The sequence below is a fragment of the Fringilla coelebs genome (genome assembly GCF_963513975.1).
Source record: "Fringilla coelebs genome assembly, chromosome: 23".
NCBI lineage: Eukaryota > Metazoa > Chordata > Aves > Passeriformes > Fringillidae > Fringilla > Fringilla coelebs.
The window spans coordinates 5,143,732-5,166,125 of NC_140049.1; the positions used below are offsets into that span (position 1 = coordinate 5,143,732).

At 55.0% G+C, this 22,394-nt stretch overlaps 2 protein-coding genes across 2 annotated transcripts; one reads left to right on the plus strand and one right to left on the minus strand.

Annotated features, from left to right (window-relative positions):
* On the minus strand, positions 1 to 5,483 carry SYPL2 (synaptophysin like 2; the record flags this gene model as incomplete). The annotated part of the gene is made up of 6 exons (XM_084220610.1): positions 1 to 129; positions 1,872 to 2,063; positions 2,145 to 2,346; positions 3,344 to 3,462; positions 4,778 to 4,849; positions 5,433 to 5,483. The coding sequence occupies 6 exons, from the start codon at positions 5,481 to 5,483 to the stop codon at positions 1 to 3; spliced, it is 765 nt and encodes a 254-aa protein (XP_084076736.1).
* A 937-nt stretch (positions 5,484 to 6,420) lies between these two features.
* On the plus strand, positions 6,421 to 17,486 carry PSMA5 (proteasome 20S subunit alpha 5). Its single transcript, XM_084220492.1, has 9 exons — positions 6,421 to 6,572; positions 7,504 to 7,570; positions 9,951 to 10,077; positions 11,477 to 11,544; positions 12,107 to 12,214; positions 12,294 to 12,352; positions 13,044 to 13,146; positions 14,100 to 14,186; positions 17,207 to 17,486. Exons 1-9 carry the CDS (start codon positions 6,544 to 6,546, stop codon positions 17,282 to 17,284), a joined length of 726 nt encoding a protein of 241 aa, XP_084076618.1. The 5' UTR covers positions 6,421 to 6,543; the 3' UTR covers positions 17,285 to 17,486.
* Positions 17,487 to 22,394: the final 4,908 nt, after the last annotated feature.

Consider the following 22,394-nt stretch of genomic DNA (forward strand, 5'->3'; position numbering starts at 1 on the left):
TTACTGCTTGTCGATGGCGCCCTGCTCGGCCGCGCTGTCGCGGGGCGCGGGCGGCCGCAGCCACGGCGTCTCCCGCAGCACGAACCAGCAGTTCCCGGCCCACAGCAGGAAGTTGAGGAACCCGAAGAGCTGCAGGAGAGGAGAGGGGAGAGGACAGAGAAGAAGGGAGAGGCTCCCACAGGGCAGCCTTGGGGGAGCACAGCACCCCACACACACCCTGTGCACCCCATGAGCTCCAAGCACCCCGTGTACCCCGTACATCGTGTGTGCCCTGTGCACCCCACGCACCCCGAACTTTCCATGCATTCCATGCACCCCATGCAGCCTGTGCATCGTGTGTGCCCTGTGCACCCCACACACCCCGAACTTTCCATACATTCCATGCACCCCATGCAGCCTGTGCATCGTGTGTGCCCTGTGCACTCCATACACTCCAAACTTTCCATACATTCCATACACCCCATGCAGGCTGTGCATCGTGTGTGCCCTGTGCACCCCACACCCCCATGCACCCCATATCTGCCATAATTCCTGTTTGTCCCACGCACCCCACTGCACTCCAGGCACCCCACGTGCCCCATGTGCCCCACACACCCCATACTCCCCACCCACGCACCCCAGGTACTTTATGCACCCCATGTGCCCCAATGTGCCACGTGACCTGTGCACCCCATGGACACTGTGTGCCCCGTGTGCCTCATGCACCCCATGCACACCGTGCCACCCCCATGCCAGATGCACCCCATGCACCCCACTTCCCCCCATGAGCCCCTACACGTCAAGCAGCTCATATGCCCCGTGTCCTCATGCACACCACCCACCCCAAATACCTCTGCAGGGACTGCAGCACCACCCCCCACCCCATCCTGGCAGTCCCTGAGGGCTGGGTGCCCATTCCCAGTGCCAGGATCCCAGTGCAGGGTGCCCATTCCCAATGCCAATTTCTCAGTGGGGGGGATGCAGGGTGGATCCCACACCCCGTGGGACCAAGGCAGGTGACTGTGGAATGTTTTCACCCACATTTCCACGCTGCGCCCATATTTTCATCTGTGTGCCCTCATTACCACTGCCCTCTCCTGGCTGAGCTCAGGAATCTGGCACAGGTGTGGCAGAACATGTAAGTGTGCACCTGTGTGCCCGTGTGTGTGCCCCTCTGTGTGCCCGTGTGTGTGTGTGTATGTGTGCCCCTGTGTGCGCCCGTGTGTGTGCCCTTCTGTGTGCCCCTCTGTGTGTGTGTGTGCCAATGTTTGTGCCCGTGTGTGTGTCCATGTGGGTGCCCCTGTGTGTGCCCTTCTGTGTGCCCCTCTGTATGTCTGTGCCCCTGTGTGTACCCGTGTGTGTGTGCCAATGTTTGTGCCCGTGTGTGCGTCCATGTGGGTGCCCCTGTGTGTGCCCTTCTGTGTGCCCCTCTGTGTGTGTGTGTCCATGTGTGTGCCCCAGTGTGTGTGCCCCTGTGTGTGTGCCCCTGTGTATGTGCCCCTGTGTGTGTGCCCGTGTCTGTGCCCCTGTGTGTGTCCATGTGTGTGTGCCCCTGTGTGTGTGCCTGTGTGTGTGCCCCTGTGTGCACGCCCCTCTGTGTGTGCGTGCCCCTCTGTGTGCCCGTGTGTGTGTGCCCCTGTGTGTGTGCCAATGTGTGTGTGCCCCTCTGTGTGTGTGTGCCCCTGTGTGTGCCCGAGTGTGTGCCCCTGTGTGCATGCCCCTCTGTGTGTGTGTGCCCCTCTGTGTGCCCGTGTGTGTGAGCCCCTCTGTGTGTGTGTGCCCCTGTGTGTGCCCGTGTGTGTGTGTGCCAATGTGTGTGTGTGCCCCTCTGTGTGTGCATGCCCGTGTGTGTGTCCGTGTGTGTGCCCGTGTGTGTGTCCCTGTGCCCTCACCACCGAGATGTTGGCCAGCCCCATGGCGGGCGTGGTGCCAGCGTTGCAGAGCACCCCTTCGCCCTGGCACACGGCCATGGCAGCGATGAGGGCGGAGGGGCGCGTGGCCGCCTTCACGTCGCTCAGCCCCTTGCCCCACGCCGCCGCCGCCACCAGCCAGAAGAAGGCAAAGCAGACGGTGACGCAGAAATCCTGCCGGGACGAGAGCCGGGCATCAGCTGCCACCCTGGCACGGCGCTGGGCTCACGTGCCCCGGGGGTGAGCCTGCCTTACTGTGAAGGGGAGCTTCGTGTTCTCCGTGTACAGGGAATGGAAGCGGAGGTAGAGCACCAGAGCAGCCATGGAGTAGAGGAAGGAGAAGACCCCCAGGGTCACGAAAAACTCGGCGGGAGCGGAGAAATCACCAATGAGGTACAGGGTGCGAGCTTCTGATTCTTCCTCACAATTGGGCATCCCAAAGGGAATCTGGTATAACCTGGGGTAGAGGGAGCGGGGGTCAGGGGGCTGGGAAGGGAGAGGATGGTGGGGTAGGTGGTGTAACCACACTGGGGTGGTCCCCTGGGAATGGAGATGATAGGGATGGCTGCAATAACCATGCTGGGGTGGTCCCCTGAGAATGGTGATTATGACAGGGATGGCTAGGATAACCAGGCTGGGGTGGTCCCCTGGGAATGGAGATGATAGAGATGGCTACAATAACCAAGCTGGGGTGGTCCCCTGGGAATGGTGATTATGACAGGGATGGATAGAATAACCAGGCTGGGGTGGTCCCCTGGGAATGGAGATGGTAACAGGGATGGCTAGGATAACCAGGCTGGGGTGGTCCCTTGGGAATGGAGATGATAGGGATGGCTAGGTGGTCCCCTGGGAATGGAGATGATAGGGATGGCTAGGTGGTCCCCTGGGAATGGAGATGGTAACAGGGATGGCTAGGATAACCAGGCTGGGATGGTCCCTTGGGATGGGAGGGATGGATGGAGTAAGTGCTGGGGTGGTCCTCTGGGAATGGAAGGTTTGATGGTGATGACTACAATAACCAGGCTGGGGTGGTCCCCTGGGATGGAGGGCACAGATCCACTGCCATAATCTGGATTCTTTTCCAGGGTCTAGTGCCCTGGCATGGGGCTGGTGGCAGAGGAAAGGGGTCAGAACCGTAGCTCTCATCTGGCCCAACTCCATCACTGCCTTCCCAGACAAATCAGGATTCCCATGGTCTTCCCTGAGAACTGAGAATTTCCCTCCTTTCCCACCCTGGTTTTCCATGATGAACAAGAATCCCCCTGGGTGGTGCCAGGAACTGACAGGACTGCCAGGAGATGTCCCGTGGGGTCAGCTGAACATGGCACTGCAGAGACCACAGCTGTGGTCCCATGGGGCTCCTACCTGCAGGAAGGGAGTGTAACCCCAGCCCAGCACCCCCCAGGTTGTTTGAGGGCAGTCCTGGGGGGTGTCAGGGCTCTGCACCCCCTCACCTGAAGGGGTACCCGAACTGGATGTTGATGGCTGTCATCCCTCCACCGTCACATCTCACTGTGGCTCCGGTCTCGCCGCTGAAGGAGCCGCAGGAGCCGAAGGCGAAGATGGCAAAGAGCTACAGGAGAGGGCAGTGGGTCAGGGGGTGAGCCCTGGGGGCCCTTCCATCCTTGGGGGGCAGGCTGCATCCCCTGGCACTCAGCAATGGGCAAGCTGCCACCCCCCAGGTGTTTGCCTCAGGTGCCTCCCTCCAACACTGGGATTCTACTGGCACCGGGATTTGAGGGTGGGGTCAAGCTCGGGGGGTGGGGACACCAAGGCCAAACCCACCCCCATCCCCCCTTAATTTGGGCAGGGTACTGGGTGTCAGAGTGGGTTTGCAGGCAGCTGGGAGCATCCCCATGGTGGGACCCCAGGCGTTGTCCCCTCCCCAGGAGCCAGCACTGCCCTCCCTTGCCGTTGGAGTCACACTGCCCTCATCTCTTGGATGAGGATGCAGGGAAAACACCATTCCCAAAGGGTTTTCCCACAACTCCTCCTGGCTGAGCTCCCACCCCTCCCGGGCGAAATGGGGGATTTAAGCCAGGCCTGACCCTGCAGGGATGGGCAGCCCAGGTGTGGCACTAAGGGTTTAAGCAGCAGTGTCTGTGGCTCCTCCAGGGATTTTCTCCTCGTTTTTGTTTTTGGGCTTTGCATGAGGGTCTGATCCCATATGGTGGCCTCAATGACAGGGGGAGCCCAGAGCCTCCGTGGTTGGGATTATGCAAACCAAAGAGCTGTAGGATTGGGGGAAAGCCCCTCAAGCTGGCTTCTCCGGGTGGGAGATGCCCAAAGAGGGCTGAGTCCCCCCTGTACCTCAGTTTCCCCCGGGAGCCCCCCGGCCCTGGCGAGGCCGAGCTGCAGAAATGCCACCCTGAAACCCAATCTCCCAGGGAGCCATTCATGGCATGGCCACGACAGGACAGAGCCGCGGGCACTTGGCTCCCCCCCTGTCCCCAGCGTCCCCCTTCCTGGGGCTCACTGACCCTCTGTCCCTCTCCCCACCCACCCACCCACCCGGGCAGTGCCCCCTGAGCCCCCGGCAATGGCAGGGACCCGGCACCCCGGTGTCACTGTCCCCTTTGGCATGGCCGGGCAGAGCCACCTGCTCAAGGTCACCGGGGAGGGGCTGGTGGCCCAAACCCCTGCGGCCCCGCTCCCCTCCTCCCCCGGAGCCCCCAAAATGAGGCCTCCACCCCGCTGCTGATGGGGTGCAGGAAGCTCCAGAGGGGCAGGGGGGGCTCCAGGATTCCTTCAGGAAGGAACGGAACCCCCCAAATGTGGGGGGACTGCGGTCCGTGGGGGCAGCAGCCAGCAGTGCGGGGAAGGGGCTGTGACGGGGGTCCGGGATCGGGACCGGGATCGGGACCGGGGGGCACACCGGGGTCACTCACCCATTCCAGCACCTTGATGAAACCCAGCGGCTCCTGGAGGCGGCCCCAGCGCAGCCCACGAAGAACACGGTCCTGCGGGAGAGAGCGGCGGGAGCACCGGGACGGCACCGGGACAGCACCGGGGGCTGCTCCGGGGGACTGGGGCCCCACCCCGGGTTGCCGCAACGGGATTGTCCCGGGCACGGGGCTGCAACGGGGGATCCGGGGCTGCAACGGGGCCTGCGCTGGGCTGGGGGTTACCCGGGTGGAGAGGGGTTTACTCCGGGAAACCGGGGGGACTGCCCCCGGGAACCGGAGGGGCCGCACCGGGGAACGGGGGAGCTGCCCGGGGGAAACGGGGGGGCTGCAACGGGATTGCCCCGGGCAGGGGGTGCCCTGGGGGACCGGGGAACGGCATCGGTCACGGCACCAGAGCAGCGGAGGGCTGCACCGTGGCACCGGGACGCTGCACCGGACGTCGCACCGGCGGCTACAACGGGACACTGTGGGCTGCTCCGGAGGTCGGCACTGGAACACCACGGACTCCTCCGGGGATCTTCTCCGGGACACCGGGGAGGCACCGGGAGTTGCCCCGAGCAACAGTGCCGGGACACCGAGGGGCTGCACCGGGAGCCTGCCGCGGTCACCGGGAGGGGGGGAAGCACCGGAGCCCTACCTGGAGCCGGGGCGCTTTATCACCGGCCGCGGGGGCGCCGGGCTCCGACATGGCCGGGCCGGGGGCGGTCGGTGCTGCCTCCGCCGCCCGCTGGGACGGCTCCGCTGGCGGAGCCGCCACCGGGCACCGCAGCGCCCCCGGGGCGGGCAGCACCGCCCCGCCCCCGGCAGCGCCCCTGGGCCGGCCCCGGGCCCCCCGGGCCAGCCCCCCGCCCCGGGCCGCCCCCGGGCCCTCCGGCCGGCGCGGGGTGCGCAGCGCCCCCCGGGGGGGGTCCGGCCGTGCGCCGGCTCCGCCGCTCCCCCGGGAGCCGGGAGCGCTGGGACGAGGCGGGAATTCCGCCGGGAGCCGCTACCGGGGCCGGCAAGGAGGCTGACGGCGTGGCACCGTGTACCGGGCGTTGGGGTGCCGGGATGGCCCGGGGGGGCAGGGGCATACAGCCCCTCCCGGTATCTCCTCCCGGGATTCCCGTCCGTGCAGCCCGTCCCGGAGCCCCTTCCCGACCCCGCCTCCCGTAGATTCTTCCCGGTGCCCCCTTCTCGGTATCCCATCCCTGCTGCCGCCTCCCTGGGCCCCCATTCTCGCCCTTCCCGCCCCCCCTTTCCCCGTTCCCCTTCCCGGTTCCTCATGCCCGGGAACCCCTCCCGGCACCGCGCCGTGCCCGCCGCAGGCCCCGCCCCCTACAGCTCTGGCCACGCCCCTGCGAGCATAACCACGCCCTTTGCAGAACCACGCCCCCATAGCCCCTCCCCGTCCCTCTCTGGCCCCGCCCCCACCCCCCCAGCGATGCGACCACGCCCCCGATGCTCCGGCCCCGCCCCTCGCGCCTTGGCCCCGCCCTATCGCATGGCCCCGCCCATCTCCCATCTCCCCCATCCCGGCCCCGCCCCTCCTCTCTGTGTTGGTCCCGCCCTCCACGCGTTTCCATTGGCCGAACCTCAGCGCCGCTGTCCAATGGGCGAGCGGCGCGGGCGGAAGTGCGGCTTGGGGCCGGAAGCGGCGTTGCAGCCCCCGGTGAGGCCGCGGCGCTCCCGGTGCCCCCGGACCCCTCGAGCCTCCCCGGCATCTCCGGAGTCCCCGGGACTCGCCGGCACCGCCCGGCCCCGCCGCCGCCATGTTCCTCACGCGCTCCGAGTACGACCGGTGAGTGCCCGCCCGCGCCGCGGCTGAGTCACGGGCCTGCGGCCCGAGCGGTCCGGGCCGCCCCGAGCGGCGCCTCCCGCGCTGGGGTCGCACCGGGAACCCACAGCCCTGCCACGGGAGCGGGGATGCCAGGATGGGACGGAGCGAGGGCAGGACGAGCTCCTGGTGTGTGGGGATGGGTACCCGGGGAAAGGAGCGTGTCCGGGGGCAGCGGCGGAGCTGGGAAGGGAACGGAGCACCGGGAGCGGCTGAGGGAGCTGGAAAGGGGCTCGGCCCGGAGAAAAGGAGGCTCAGGGGGGATCTTCCGGCTCTACACAACTCCTGACACGAGGGGACAGCCGGGGGGAGCCGGGCTCTGCTCCAGGGAACAGGGACAGGAGGAGAGGGAACGGCCTCAGGCCAGGCCGGGGGTGTTTCGTTTGGATGCTGGGGATTTTTTTCATGGAAGGGGCTGCCCTGCCCTGACACAGACCGCCTGAGGCAGTGGGGGAGTCCTCATCCCTGCAGGGGCTCAAAAACCACGTGGAGGTGGCACCTGGGGACAGGGGTGAGCGGTGCCCTTGGTAGGGCTGGGGGAAAGGCTGGGCTCCCTGACCCCAGAGGGGCTCCCCCAGTCCCCCCCCAGAGGGGCTCGTCCAGTCCCAAAGGGCTCCTCCAGTCCCAAGGATTCCATGGTCAAACAGGACCAGTCTGGCTCCTGGTGCTCCCTTTGCATTCCCAAGTGTGCCAGGGCACCCCACCTGCTTCTCACCTGTGCCTTGACCTGCTGGCTCTCCTCGAGTCCATGACCCTGCTGAGTGGCCACCCTGTGGCTGTCCTGTGCTGAGGGGACATGTCCCTGCTGTCCCCCTGCCCCACCTGTGCCCAGGTGGCCTCACCCTTGAGCAAAGCTTTGATTTCCTGCCCTTCTCACTGTGTGTTCTCCTTGCAGGGGTGTGAACACCTTCTCTCCAGAGGGGAGGCTCTTCCAGGTGGAGTATGCCATCGAGGCCATAAAGGTATTTCTTAAAAAGTTTCCTTCAAAGATTTCCTTCAAAATCTCCTTTCCAAATCTGGGCTTCCTTCCAACCCCAGGCAGGGATTGCTCAGGACTTGTTGGAACCCTGGATCTGAGAATTTTAAACTTCCTGTGCTGAAAGGCACAGACCCACAAGAGAACACTGCATTTGACCTGAGGCTGCAAAGAGGAATAACAACACTAGAATTATGAGGGTGTTGTTAATTAGAAGTGTATAATATCACAGAATAGAAAACTTAAAGTTTGGGGGTTTAAATCATAGTAAAAAATATGAAGCTAAATAGAAGTTTTAGAGTGGAAACAAATTGTTCTTCTTTACCTTCTTATTTCTTCTTCATAGATTTGAGTGGTATTTTATAATTAAACAGAAAATTCCACACTGCAGGCTTTGAGAAATCAATTCTAAAGTAGAAAGAAAAAATAATTTAATTTCTTAATTAGATAGTTTGACCTTAAAAGACCTTATAACAAGAGATAGTTAACCATTTTGTACTTAACTCATGAAAAACTAGGAAACTTACAGCTGTGAGACTGTAACATTGATCAGAAACAATGAATACCTAAATCTGAACACAAACTATCATTTCAAGTACCTTCAATCCCAACCCCAATAAAAAAAAAAAAAAAATAAAAAACCAACCCACAAGGACAAATTCAGGCTGTGTCTGTTTCCTCCAGCCAAACATCCCACAGCTCTGCTCTTTCATGGGTCAGGAAGGACCAAAACCCATTGATTTTCCCCAAAATTCAGTGGAATGTTCCCTCCCTTGTCCTACCAAGTGATTTATCCCTCCCAAAAAATACAATCAAAGCTTTTTATCCCTAAATCCCTAAATTGGGTGGATTTAAATGTAAAGCTGAAGGTTGTTAGGAGCAAACCCACCTTTGCAGGGCCAAATGACCTTTGGGGATTAAATATCCTTAATTGATAAATATTCCTGTCTGTTATATTGATAGAATGTGGGTGTTGATTGGTAATAAGTTTAAATTTGGAAGAAACAGGTCAAGTGAGGAAGGGAAAAATTTCTGAGGTGTTTGAACAGGTCAAGTGAGGAGGGGAAAAATCTCTGAGGTGTTTGAATTGGGGAGAAGAGTCCTGACTTCATCTTCCCTGTGCTCCTTGTGCTCATTGGAGCGCTAAAAAGAGGAATAAAGTAATAATGTAACAGAAAAAGTAATACAAGTATCAAGGACTTGGGAATTAAAGCTTCCAGGGGAATGTTGGTGGCCATGCTGGCTTGTTAAATTAAACCACATCTCCTGCCCTCCCTGTGGCTGTAGGTGCAGCTTTCCAGGGAATCTTGGGCTTAAAATTAAACCCCATGAAGTGGGTGTTGGGAGGGAGCATTCCACACTGCAGCTGAGACAGTTCTGCCAGGAAATTCCCTGGTCTGGGAGAGCTGGGAGCAGGCTGGGATCCAGGCAGGGCTGCTGGGATCGAGGTGGGATGAAGGGAATTGTTGGTGGGATCAAGCTGGATCAGGTTTAGGAGTTGGTGGGGTTAAGGCAGGAGCAGTGTGGGATTTGGTGGGATTGAGGTCAGGGCTGGTGGGATCCAGATTAGGGGCTGGTGAGATCCAGAAAAGCATTGGTAGGATCATGGTGGGATCAAGGCAGGGCTGGTGGGATGGAAGTGGCATCCAGGCAGTTCTTGGTGTGCCTGAGGTAGGATCAAGTGGGGGCTGTTGGGATCAAGGCAGGGATTTGTGGCATCAAGGTAGAATCGAGGTGAGAGTTGGTGCAGTTGAGGTGGGATCCAGGCAGGACCTGATGGGATCAAGGTGGCATCCCAGCAGGATCCAGACAAGGGCTGCCAGGATGTGTCCCTGTGCTTGTGGCCCTGGTGACACTGAGGTGTCCTGCAGTCCTGGGGTGGAACTGCTGCCTGGGACTCTGGGGGGGAACAGCAGCTTATGGAAAGCCATGTGGCCAAGCCAGAGCTGCAGAGGGATTTGTACTGATGTGAGAAGTTCTCTCACCCTTAAAGGTTTAAAAAAGTTTAAAACTCTCTTTTCTCTCTGGCAGTGGAGAATCCCCAGGGCCTTTTACACTCAGCAGGCTCCACAAACTGCTGTTGCTTGAAGGATGTGCAGCTGGGGATGGGGCTGAGGGAGCTGGGAAAGGGGCTCAGCCTGGAGAAAAGGAGGCTCAGGGGGGACCTGCTGAGCTCTCATGGGAATCCCATGGATTTCACCTTCCCCATTTCCTACTTCAGGGAATAAGCTTGAAAATCCACCATGCCAAGCCAGAGTGGGTTTGTGTGTGGGTGCCACAATTGAATCCAAACCAACACACCTGTAAATAAGTCAGAATTAGCAGTGATGTGTGTGTGAGCTGGAGCCTGTGGTGGTGTTTTGCAGCTTGGCTCCACAGCCATTGGGATCCAGACATCAGAGGGAGTTTGCCTGGCTGTGGAGAAGAGGATCACATCCCCCCTGATGGAGCCCAGCAGCATTGAGAAGATTGTGGAGATCGACTCCCACATTGGTATGGAGGGAGGATTCATCCCTGGGGGTCCCTCTGCACCAAATCACCCCTAAAATTGTGAATTATTTTTGAGAAGAGTCCATCCCCTGGAAATCTGGGGAATTGTGTGTTGGGATGAGCCCGCCCTGCCAGGAAGGCTCATCCCTCCCAGGGCACACCAGCTCCTGGTCACTGGTTTTGCAGGCTCCAAGCCAGCAGAAGGAAGCTCCAGGAAGCAGAGACAGCTGAAGCCTGCCCCTGCCTCAGTAACCTCCCTCATGAAAGCTCATCCCAAATTTAGCTGTGTGAGGGCAGGGAATTGTGGTGGGCCTGGCTGGGGCCAGTTTCTCCAGGATCACTGATGCCACCCACGCTCTGAGCAGCCCACAATGTGCTCATGACCAAATATGTCACTCTGAAGGGGCAGGAAAGCTCCAAAATTCCTGTGTTACTGCTCCATGGGCATGGGAGGAGCTCCAAGAGTCCAATTTCCTCCTCCCAGAGTGGGATCTGTGCTGGGATTCCTGCCTGTGGGATTCCTGCCTGTGGGATTCCTGCCTGTGGGATTCCTGCCTGTGGGATTCCTGCCTGTGGGATTCCTGCCTGTGGGATTCCTGCCTGTGGGATTCCTGCCTGTGGGATTCCTGCCTGTGGGATTCCTGCCTGTGGGATTGCTGCCTGTGGGATTCCTGCCTGTGGGGCAGCCAGGGCCCTTCCCAGCAGGTTGTTCTGGAGTAAATCTGGTTCAATCCCACGGAGTCCTCGAGGCTGGAAAAGCCCTCTAAGATCATGGAGTCCAACCATCCCAAGGCCATCACTGATGCATGTCCCAAAGTGCCACACCCTCACTTTTTGAACCCTTCCAGGGATGGGGACTCCAGCACTGTCCACAGGGCAGCCTGTGCCAGGCTCTGACCATGCTTTCCATGGGAAAGATAATGTAATATCTGACCTGAGCCTGTGCAGGGTGGGGCTGTTCCATCTTGTTCTCACCCTGTTCCCTGGCAGCACAGCCCAGCCTCCCTGGCTGTCCCCTCCTGTCAGGAGTTGTGCAGAGCCACAAGGTCCCCCCTGAGCCTCCTTTTCTCCAGGCTGGGCCCCTTTCCCAGCTCCTCAGCCCCTCCTGATGCTCCAGCCCCTTCCCCAGCTCTGTTGCCCTCTCTGTACACGCTCCAGCTCCTCATTGTCCTTCTTGTGAGAAACCCAAAACTATTCTCAGGATTGCAGGTGTGGCCTCAGCAGTGCCCAGCACAGGGGGACAAATCTCTTTCCCACCTTCCCACTCAGGGACCAGCTCCTCCCTGCAGCCCTTTGTGTTTTATGTGGGCTTTGGGCATTCTGGGGGAAAACACATCCCAAATAATGAGTGGAATGACTCAGGAATGAAACAGGAATGACTCCTGGTACCCTTCCCTTCCAGGCTGTGCCATGAGTGGCCTAATAGCTGATGCAAAGACTTTAATTGACAAGGCCAGAGTGGAGACTCAGGTAAGATCTGACATCTCTGTTCTTAAATCAGCAGCACAAATCCCAGGAACTCCTTGAAAGTCCTGGGAAAGGGAAGATCATTCCATCAAAGAAGCTGGTGGGAAGCTGGAGGCCTGTTGGGAGTGTAGGGACTGTCTGACTGTTCTGGTAAAATATTGGATATCTTGGTTTTCTTTTTTTTCCCATAAATTTCCTGGGTGCCTCAGGTGCTTGGAGGTCCCAGGTACAAATCTGTGCTGCTGCAAAGGATTTTCCTGGGCTTTTCTCCTGCATATCAGCACTTTTCCACCCTCTGGAGAGCTGTGTAACACATTCCTTCCAAAGCAGATATTTGGATAAAGTCCTTCAGCTTTGCATTTCCCTGTTGGCATCCCAAGCCTTGGTATCCAATTTTCTGGGGAGTTTTGTACATCCCACCCTCCCTGATGCTTCCATGAGGGAACTGGCTGTGCCCTGGGTTCCACAGGGAAGTTATCCTTGTGTCCCCCACCTCAGCCATGCAGGGCTGTCATATTTTGGGCTCATGGGAGTAATGGGAATCTTGATTTGGATTTTCCTGCAGAATCACTGGTTCACCTACAACGAGACCATGACAGTGGAGAGTGTGACACAGGCTGTGTCTAACCTGGCCCTGCAGTTTGGGGAGGAAGATGCTGACCCAGGAGCCATGGTGGGACTGGGGGGATTGGGGGGTGCTGGGGAACCCCCCTGTCCCCCCTGTCTGACCCATTCCCTCCTCTGTCCTGCAGTCCCGCCCGTTCGGTGTCGCTCTGCTCTTCGGAGGGGTGGATGAGAAAGGACCCCAGCTGTGAGTTCTGCTCTCTCAGTCCAGGGAAAAGATCAAACCTCCACTGCAAAATTCCCAGGCTCTTTTAAGGACTTGATTCTGGGATTTTCCTTAAGTCAACCCCTTGGGGTTTATCCTATTATGTCCCTGATATGTTTGTTAATCCTGGTAAATCCTTTCCAGAGCCCTGCCTGTTTGTTTGGCATGGGCAATCATCATATCTGCCCCAAACCCTTGCCTTTTTTAATTAAAAATGTGGTTTCCTGGGGAGGAGGGAAGTGTTAAAGCTCTCCTCATCTTGAGTGTATTCTTACCTTTCCCTAAAGGACCGGCAGAGCCACCAGTAACATAATCCATGTGACATTCCTTGGGGAGGTGTTGGAGCAGCTGTAACCTGAACTCAGCACTTCAAATGGCCCCACTGGAAGTGGGAAAGCCTTGGCAGAGCCAGACCAGTCAGGTCTGCCTTCCAGCAGGGAAAAAAACTTGCTGAATTTATTTAAAAAAAAATTAGGATAAGATGGGAAATCCCAGGGGAAATGGTTCTCTGAGGGAAGAGGGCAGTGTTAGAGTGTGTAAGCTGCCAGCCCAGGAGCTCTTGGGGATCAAGCCTAGCTCCAGTTGTGCAGGGAGCTCTGGGGGGCTGGTGGGAGAGTCCTTGGGATGCCCTGGGGTGGGATGGGGTGCAGGCAGTCACCCCCTGTCCCCGCAGGTTCCACATGGATCCCTCGGGGACGTTCGTGCAGTGCGACGCCAGAGCCATCGGCTCCGCCTCAGAGGGAGCCCAGAGCTCCCTGCAGGAGGTTTACCACAAGGTAAGGGCTGCATTTGGGCTTGGGGCTCACCTCTCCTGGCTCTGGGGTTCTTCACCACCTCCCAGGATCCCCTCATTCCCTCCCCAGAGGATTTAGGACTGGGCTGGAGAGGAGGGGCCTGAGCTGCTCAGGGCAGGATCACTCCTGAGCAGAGGATCCTGTGAGTAGGTGCTGAGGATCTCTACAACTGAGGGCTGCTCCCAGCAGCTGCTCTCTGCCTGTGAGATAATTCAAGCCATGTCAGGAAGTTCTCTATAAATAAAAACTGAGCTCTGGGTGCTGCTGTCAGCACTGGATACAGCTGGAAGCATCCTGAGCTCACAGCAGCACCTTCAGGAAGGGAGCAGCTTTTGTGCTGGAAGTTCTGGTCATGTTTGATATTAAATAGGATTTTTTTTTCCCCATGAGGAGGGGGTTGCCCATTTTGGGTGGTAAGAAACCAAACCCTGATGAAAAGCACAATTAGTGATGGTGGCTGGGAGGACTCATTTGTGCACTAGAACTCTTCAAATTACCCAAATCCTGGACTCCCTGATTGTCAGCCCTTTTTCAAGTGTAAAGTTAGTGAAGCACAGCTGTGCTGCACATCCCTCTGGCTCTAGGGATGCCTAGGATTTATCAGATTAAATGCAGCATGGAGGCTTCTGCCCAGAGGGAATCTGGCTTTTTGGGAGAAAATTGGTGAAGAAAACCAGCCCTCCTGTCCCAAATGAACCATTTTAAAATTAACCAGATTTATGTGCCCAAAAGAACCATTTTTAAATCTGAGAAAGGCAGGATTTCACTGTCCCTGTGGATATCCCTGCCCTGCCTGCTCCAGTCTCCCAGGGATGCTGCAGATCCCTTGCTAAGCTGCTCCTTTGCTGCCTGGCTCAAGGGATTTGGGAGAGGGGAGGGAGAGGGGCTGGGTGCTGAGCCTGCAGCTTGTCATCCATGAGCCATTTGTTTTGCAGTCCATGACGTTAAAGGAAGCCATCAAATCTTCCCTGGTCATCCTGAAACAGGTCATGGAGGAGAAGCTAAATGCCACCAACATCGAGGTGAGTCCTGCTGGAGTCAGGATTGCCCCTGGAGCAAGGGATGGAGCAGCTCAGGGCTTCCTGAGCCAAGTCCTGCAGGTGTTCCTGCCCTTCTCATCACATCCTGTGGGGCATTTTGGAAAAGTTGAAGCTTTTCCCCTGCAGAGGTGCAGAGCCTGGTCTGTTTTCATGGCTGATCCATGTGGTATTTGCAGGATCCCCACGAGGAGGTGAAGAGATGAGTCTGACTCCATGTTCTTAGAAGGCTAATTTATTATTTTATGATATATTATATTAAAGAATGTTATATTAAAACTATACTAAAGAAAGAGAGAGGATACAGACAGAAGGCTTAAGAAGAATGATAATGAAAAACTTGTGGCTGACTCCTCAGAGTCTGACACAGCTGATGGTGATTGGTCATTAATTAAAAACAATTAAAAACAATTGACATCCAATCAAACAATGAGCAGTTGATAAACAATCTCCAGACCACATTCCAAAGCAGCAAACACAAAAGCAGCAATCAGATAATTATTGTTTTCATTTTTCTCTGAGGCTTCTCAGCTTCCCAGGAGAAGAAATTCTGGGCAAAGAGGATTTTTCAGAAAATATGACAGTGACAGATCCAGGAGGAGCAGAAGGGATTCTCTGACCTTCTCCAGTCAGCAGAACCCAACATACCACCCTGACTGCTTGTTCTTCCCCTGCATCTAGCCATTCTTTTTTGCCTTGCTGCTTGTAATATTAGAAGGAATGAAAATTACCCAGCTCCTGGGCTGCTATATTAGTCCTGGGGCAGTGCCAAAAATCCCTTGGGCAGTGAGAGCAGCAAGGATCCTCCAGGAATGGCTGTGCCCCTGCAGCCCTGGGGGCAGGCAGTACCCACAGACCCCCAGAGCTGCTCCACAGGCTCCTTTTTGGGTGGGAAAGGTACAAACCCTCAGCACTGGGTGGGGTAACTGGGAGATGAGAAGCCAGGCTGGTGTAGAGAGTTGATTTCTATTTCGGGTGGGTTATGAGACACCAGACCTTTCCAAAGTGTGGCATTCCAGCTCCTGAGCTGCTCTCTCCTCCCTTTCCTTCCCTCTGAGTGCTGGGAAAACTTTTTCCAAACAGCCCCAAGGTATTCACCCCATTTTTGTATTAAATGTTGCTGTGGGGGGACCATTCCTGGTGGGATTCAGGAGCTTCCTTTGGAGGGGAAGGCCAACAGCACATGGAAACTTGGAAACTCTGGCCCAAAATCATTCCATGTGGCTGGAATCTCCTTCCAGGTGCTCTTCCAGCCCTTGGCCATACATTTTTTCCTGGTACAGTGCAGGCAGAGGAATGTGTACAGTATCCTGATGTCATGTCCCTGTTTAACAGGGCTTAACTGTGCTTGGCACGGCCCTGGAGTGGGGTGGAATGGTGCAGGGGGAAGGACAGCAGGAATGTGCTGAGGATTAAAAGGTTTCTATTGACTCAAGGCACCCCCTGGCTGAAAATCTGCCACCTGAAGAGCTCTTTGCTTCCTAGAAGTATGTGCCTCTCCCATTTCTTGGCTCTGGCCGTGCTGCTGTGGCATTTTCCATCTAGGAACAAAGAGAAGAGGGAAAGTGTGGTTGTGGAAGAGTTAAATCCATTGGTGGCAAAGGTCAGGAGCCTGAAAGGACTTCACAATTTTAGTTTAATGACTTCCCTGTGAAGCCTGTCAGGGAATGGTGGAGCTGTGCTAGGGAGAAGGTGAGGGACAGCTTTGAGGAGGTGTGGAGAAGCAAAGGAATTGGTGTCTCTGCTGGTTTTAGTGTTCAAAAAGGTTTTTTTCAGTATTTAGAGCTGGTTTTGGTGCATAAATCTGGCTGGTTTTGAGTGTGGTTGGGCTCAGGATCAGTCCAGTCTCTGCACAGGTGGTTTGGTGCCCAGAGCAGCTGGGGCTGCCCCTGGATCCCTGGAAATGTCCAAGGCCAGGCTGGACAGGGCTGGGAGCACCTGGGACAGTGGGAGGTGTCCCTGCCATGGCAGGGGTGGCACTGGATGGCTTTAAGGTCCCTTCCAGCCCAAACTACTCCTGATTTGAGGGCCTAAAGTGGCATCTCCAAGTGTCTGCACCTTGTCTGAGAGTTCTGGGTGAAACCTGGGCTGGCAGCAGCTCTCAGGCTGAGTGTGGGGAAAAACACCTCGTGGTACCTTCCTGCCCTGGATCAGGTGTTCCCTTGTGCTGGTAAAGGGGGGGATTGTGAAAAGTCACCTCAGAAGAGCTCTGGGATCTGCTGGGATGCTCCAGAACTTTCCTTCAGGTTTTTGCTTGCATCCATACACGTTGATCCTGGAGAGTCAAACTCACAGTGCCTGTGAGTTCAGGGCCATCCCAGCCCTGTCCCTGTCCCTATCCCAGCCCTGTCCCTGTCCCTATCCCAGCCCTGTCCCCGCTGCCATCCCATCCCTGTCCCTGCTCTCAGCCCTGTCCCCATCCCAGCCCTGTCCCTGCCCCATCCCAACCTATTATGGGATACCCCAGCTCTCTCTGGAGCCTTGGCATTTCCACTGGCACAGCTGTCCCTGTTTTGGGCTCCTATCCCTGAGCCAGCTGTGAATATTTCTGCTCACGTTTCTCCTCCAGGCTCCTCCTCTCATTCAAGTATCCCTCATCCCTGCTGCTGCCTCTGGAATGTTTCTATGAGTCTGCCCTGACTCTGTGCTGTCCCTGTTTTCTTTAGAGATCTCTGCCTCAGTTTCCCTGAGCTCCCAGACAGGATTTGTCCCCTTGGTTCCTGGAGGAGCAGAATTCTTTGCAGAGGCAGGGATTCTCTCCTGGGAGGGTTTTGATGGCTTTTCCCCCATGGAGTGGGAGCAGTTCCCACTAAAATTCCCTGCTGCTGCTCCTCTTGAGGAGGCTGAGTCAATTCAAAGCTATTTGTGCAGCAGGCAGCTATTTTAGGGCATCATGGAGCGTGTTCTGGGCTGGAATGATCCTGCTGGCCTGGCAGATCAGGAGAAGGAACAGCTGCTCCCTGCTCTCCTCAGCCACTCTTAACCCCTTGTTCCTTCTCTTGCAGCTTGCCACGGTGGAGCCTGGCATGAAATTCCACATGTACACAAAAGAGGAGCTGGAGGAGGTCATCAAGGATATTTGAAAAAGAGGGAGAGACCCCCAAAAGCTCAAAGCCCTGCCCTGACCAAAGGAACTGGTGCAGTTCACCCAGCTCCTGGGACTTCCCTCCCCACACACAGCACCTCCATCTGCTGCTCCTGCCAACTCCAGAGGTTTTTTACCTTTTCTGGACAGAACTGAGCTTTGCCCCAGGAGGGAATGAAATAAATAATTTTGTTACTCTCGTTGGGCTCCTCAGCAGGGGGGGAAAGGTGGGAAGGCAGGGATTTGGAGCCAAAACTGGGGGTGGATTGGGACAGCAGCTGTGCCAAGGGCACTGCCAGGCCTGCTGCAGGAGTGAGTCTCCCTCTTGTGGTGCTGTCCACAGGGAAATCCAGGTGTCATTCCACACTTCTTTTAAAAAAATAGAGTTTTAAATCTGTTCAGTGCATTCCTCCCTCCTTCTCCAGTGTTTTTTATCTGTAAAAGAGTCCCTGGAGCTCTGTCTGCTTCCCTGCAAAGAAATCTACAATCAGCCTTGGGGCTTGTGTTTCCTTCTGGTAGGGCTTGAAAAAAAATCCAGAAGAGTTGTTAGATCAGAGCCCACCAAGCAGAAACAGGGATAATGGGCTGAGGCAGCCCCTCACCACTGCAATCCTGCAGGTACCTCTGGGTTTTGAGTTAACCCTATTTTTCACCAGAAAATTCCTGCTTATCCCACTTAGTTTTTTTGTTCTCCAGCAGAAATCTCTCTGTGTGTCCTCAAAACAGTGTCTGGGAATCAAAGATGGGTCTGATAAGGGAATTAATTAAGATTAAAAGAGTATTTTCCTACAAAATCATGATTGTGGGGAAGCCAGCTCTGCCTAGCTGCTGGCTCTGGGCTGCCCTTGGAAGGGCAGAGGCCTGGAAATCAAAATCCAGGAGCAATTACAACTTCAAATTACAATTTCAGGATAAATTATGGTATCACCCTGAACCAAGCAGCAGTGGCTGGTGTGGAAGAGCTGGATAGAGCTGGGACAGGGGTTGTCCTAGGAAATAGGAATGCTGGAAATGAGTTTCATCAATTGGCAAAGCCAAATCTCCCCCCACCTCCAGCTCTGCCTTTTCCAGAAGGAAGAATGCCTTTCCTGGTTTTCCCTTCTCTTGCCATTGCCAGATGGATTCAGGAGGAGAAGCAAGTCTGGAAAATCAATTTTTGGATAACCTCAGTTTCAGCACAGCCCAGTGCCCTCCTGGAGCTCCTGGGAGAATTCCTGTCTCCTCTTCCAGAACCGTTTAAAGGGAACAAATTGGATCAGGTGCTGCCCTTAGGAGTTGGATCCAACACCTGTCCCTGCAGGTGGAACCGAATTACCTGAATTACCTGTTCATGACTTTGCTCCTTTGGGAAGATGTTGGAGTTCTGGATGCTGAGGATTTCAGACTTTCTGTGCTGCCAGGCACTGACCCCCAAGAGAACTCTGCATTGAGCTGGGGCCGTGGAGAAGCTTCCAGAATGGAATTATAGAGCTGGGTGTGGAGTTTGAATGGAAGTGTGTGACATCACAGGGCAGAAAACTTGGAGTTTGGGGTTTTTAAAATATAGTAATATATAAAACGCAAGATGGAGGGGAAGGGAGGAAGGGAATAAAATAAAAAATTCCTCGGAGCCTGGGCGTGGGGGCTCAGCCTGGCTCCGGCTCGGTGCTGTGCCGCTCCTCATCCCCCTTGTGCCGTGTCCAGCCCCGGGACCGGCCGCCATCCCCTCCCCGGGACCCCCGGCCCCGCCCGCGCTTTGTCAATGGGAAGGGCAGGCCCCCTGTGGCCTCAGCCAATCAAAAAATCGCTCCGGCGCCCCCCGCCAATCAGAGGCTGTCGCTGGGTAGATTAGAAACCGGGGAGGGGCGGGTTCAGGCAGTGCCCGCCAATCACAGGAGTAGGTGGGCGGTGATTGGCAAAGGAGCGAACCAATCAGAGCTGGAGAGACTGGCTTTTGAGGAGGAGGCGTGACCGCATTCTGAGCGACAGCTCCTCCAGCCAATCGCCGCCGCCCCAGCTAGGCCAGCGGGACACGCCCCCTAATGGACAGCAATAGACCGGTGGACGGACGGACGGACGGACAGAAAGCGCGATAGATGAATCGACAGAGAGGGCCCTGCCCGCCCAGCGCACGGCGCCAGCACGTGGAGGCTGACGGACAGAAAGACATCCCTCCTTGCAACTCCTGGGACGGACAGACAGATACTCCTCCCTGCATCCCCCGGGATGGACAGACAGACAGACAGCATCCCCCCTGCATCCCCCAGGATGGACACGCAGACAGACAGACATGCCCCTCTGCATCTCCTGGGGTGGACAGACAGACATCCTCTCTGCATCTCCCAGGACGAATGGACAGATGGACATCTCTGAGACCTGTGAGAGTGGGGAAATCCTGGATGTGAGCAGGAGCTGCAAAGCCCAAGTGCTGTGGGCAGTCCAGGGGCTGCTGGGAGCAGGGGATGATCCAGGGGCTCCCTTGTGGAGTCTTTGGTTCTTTTCTGCCAGGGTAGGGATTAAATGTGTGAGATGGTATTTCATGTTGGGACTCAGGTGTTTATCAGTTCTTATCTCTGTCCCAGTTTCACAAACCCTGAGCTCTACAGCACTTCACTCTAAAAGACTAAAAATGGAGCCCTGTCTCTCTCTACAAGGCCTTTTAAGAATAAACTGTCTGTGATATTTTCTGGGGTCTCTGTCGTAGCAAGGAATGAATCAAACTGATTCCATGTTCTTAGAAGGTTAATTTATTATTTTATGATCTATATTTTATTAAAGAATGCTATACTAAAACTATACTAAAGAATAGAGAAAGAATACAGACAGAAGGCTTAACAAGATGCTCATTAAAACTCGTGACTGCTTCCAGAGTCCTGACACAGCTGATGGTGATTGGTCATTAAGTAAAACAATTCACATGAAGCCAATTAAAAACCACCTGTTGAGTAAACAATCTCCAAACACATTCCAAAGCAGCAAAACACAGGAGAAGCAAATGAGATAATTATTGTTTTCGTTTTTCTCTGAGGCTTCTCAGCTTCCCAGGAGAAGAATCCTGGTGAAGGGATTTTTCAGAAAATATGATGGTGACAACTGTCCAATTAAGAAATGACATGTAAATTATTTTTACTTTTAACCCAATAATCAACCACCTGTGGCTGCAATGTGGGCTTTTTTATCCAATCACACAAAACCACCCAAACCCATGGAGAAGAAGGTGGAGAAGAAGGTGAAGAAGAACGAGAAGGACCAGCCACCACCCTAAAACCTTTATCTTGCTTTATAGTAATATCTCTATTACTATAAAGAATATTTCTATATTCTTTATTTCTTTATTATATCTTTTACTATATTTAGAATATTACTACATTCTAAGACCTTGAACTCTAAGTTTTCCACCCTGTGATATCACACACCTCTATCCAAACTCCACACCCACAATCCCAGTTCTATCATTCCATTCTGGAAGCTTCTCCACAGCCTCAGGTCAATGCAGAGTTCTCTTGGGGGTCAGTGCCTGGCAGCACAGAAAGTCTGGAATTCTCAGCAGTAACCTGGGTTCCTCCAGTCACTCTGTCCTGACACTTTGTGAGACACAACTGGCTGAACTCTGGGTGAAAGTGATTGCAATTAAATTGCAGTTCTCTTCTGTTCAGTGGGCAGTTTTTCCTTATCTCTTCCACACCCACTCCTCCCTCTGGGCAGACACCTGCTGATAAGAGGCCATTGAATGTCCCTGCATGGCTGATAAGAGCCACAGCATCCCATTGGGAGATGTGAGCCCAGAGGGAGGAGCCAAGCATTCCTATCCAGATATAATATGAGATTCTGGAGCACCAGCACGGCTTCTCCACTGGATTCCCAGAGGAGCAGCAGCTGCCTCTGCCCCTGGATCTCCAGAGGATTCTGCACCTTTCTCCAGGATCCCTGCTCCAGCAGAACCACCCCTGGCACTGCAGGAGGGCTGCAGCCACAATTCCAATGGCCCTGCTGCAGCACCCTGACCCACAGGGTGTCAGGCTGTGTTCTGGCTCTGGCAGTGTTGGTTTAGTTTACTGCATTGTTTATTTTATCCTTTTATTTTCTTCTCTAATAAAGAACTGCTATTTCCTGCTCCCATATTTTTTACCTGACAGCCCCCCTTTAATTTCAAATTTCTAGCAATTCAGAGGGAGGGGTTTGCATTTTCCATTTCAGGGGAGGCTCCTGCCCTCCTTAGCAGGGACCTGGCTTTCCAAACCAGGACAGAGCCCCATCACATCCTGGCAGTGCCCAAGAGCTGGGACCCGCAGCAGAGCTGTTCCCCCTCAGGAATGGGGCCGGGCCAGGAGAGCTCTTCCCTTTTCCTGGGCCCTGCCAGAGCTCCTCACAGCAGCCACACGATGCCGCTGCTGACTGGCAAAAGAAGGAAACAGGAACCGCTCCCAGGCCAGCTCAGAAACACCCCGAGGGCAGAACCAAGATGCTCTCAAGCCTCCTCTGCCAGAACAAAATTATTTCACTGATCTTCCCCTTCCAAGTGCAAATTCTTTCTATGCCCCACATTCAAAATGCAACACAAATTTATTTCTGCTTGTGAAAAACGCCAATTGCTTGTTTTAAAATTTGAAAAGTTTATTAGTAGTAAAATGGTTATAAAAAAATAGTAATACAAATTAGAGCAATGAGAATTTGGACAGTCAGAGTTAGGACAATAAAGGACAATAAAAGCAAAGAATTACAAATGTTTGGATGCTTTCCTCTTGAAAGTGTGGCTTGCTAACAAAGGATTAACCCTTAAAAGCAACAGCCTGCTGCATATTCATTCCTCTCTTACATGATTCTTTTTCAAACAAAGGGTGTTTTCTGGTTATTGTCAACTTTACCCCTTCATCTTGTAAATCATGGTCAGACTCCATGAAGTCTGCAAGGTCACTAGTTCTTCACAATAAGGAGGTAATGATTTTTCTCTTTGGGATCTTAGTGTCTTGTTGCTGTTATCTGTGAGAAGAATTTATCGATTATCTCATCCCTTTCTTGAGCTAGTTAAAAAATATATCTTACATAGCATAGTTTCTATTTTAACATTATGTTCTAACCTAAAACTATATTTAACACACTACTTAAGAGGATTAATACAGCATATCCTT

Coding starts and splice junctions, on each gene's coding strand:
- PSMA5 (XM_084220492.1), top strand. CDS start 6,544: ATGTTCCTCACGCGCTCCGAGTACGACCG. Junction 10,078..11,476: donor GGAGATCGACTCCCACATTG/GTATGGAGGGAG, acceptor CTTCCCTTCCAG/GCTGTGCCATGAGTGGCCTA. Junction 13,147..14,099: donor TGCAGGAGGTTTACCACAAG/GTAAGGGCTGCA, acceptor TTTGTTTTGCAG/TCCATGACGTTAAAGGAAGC.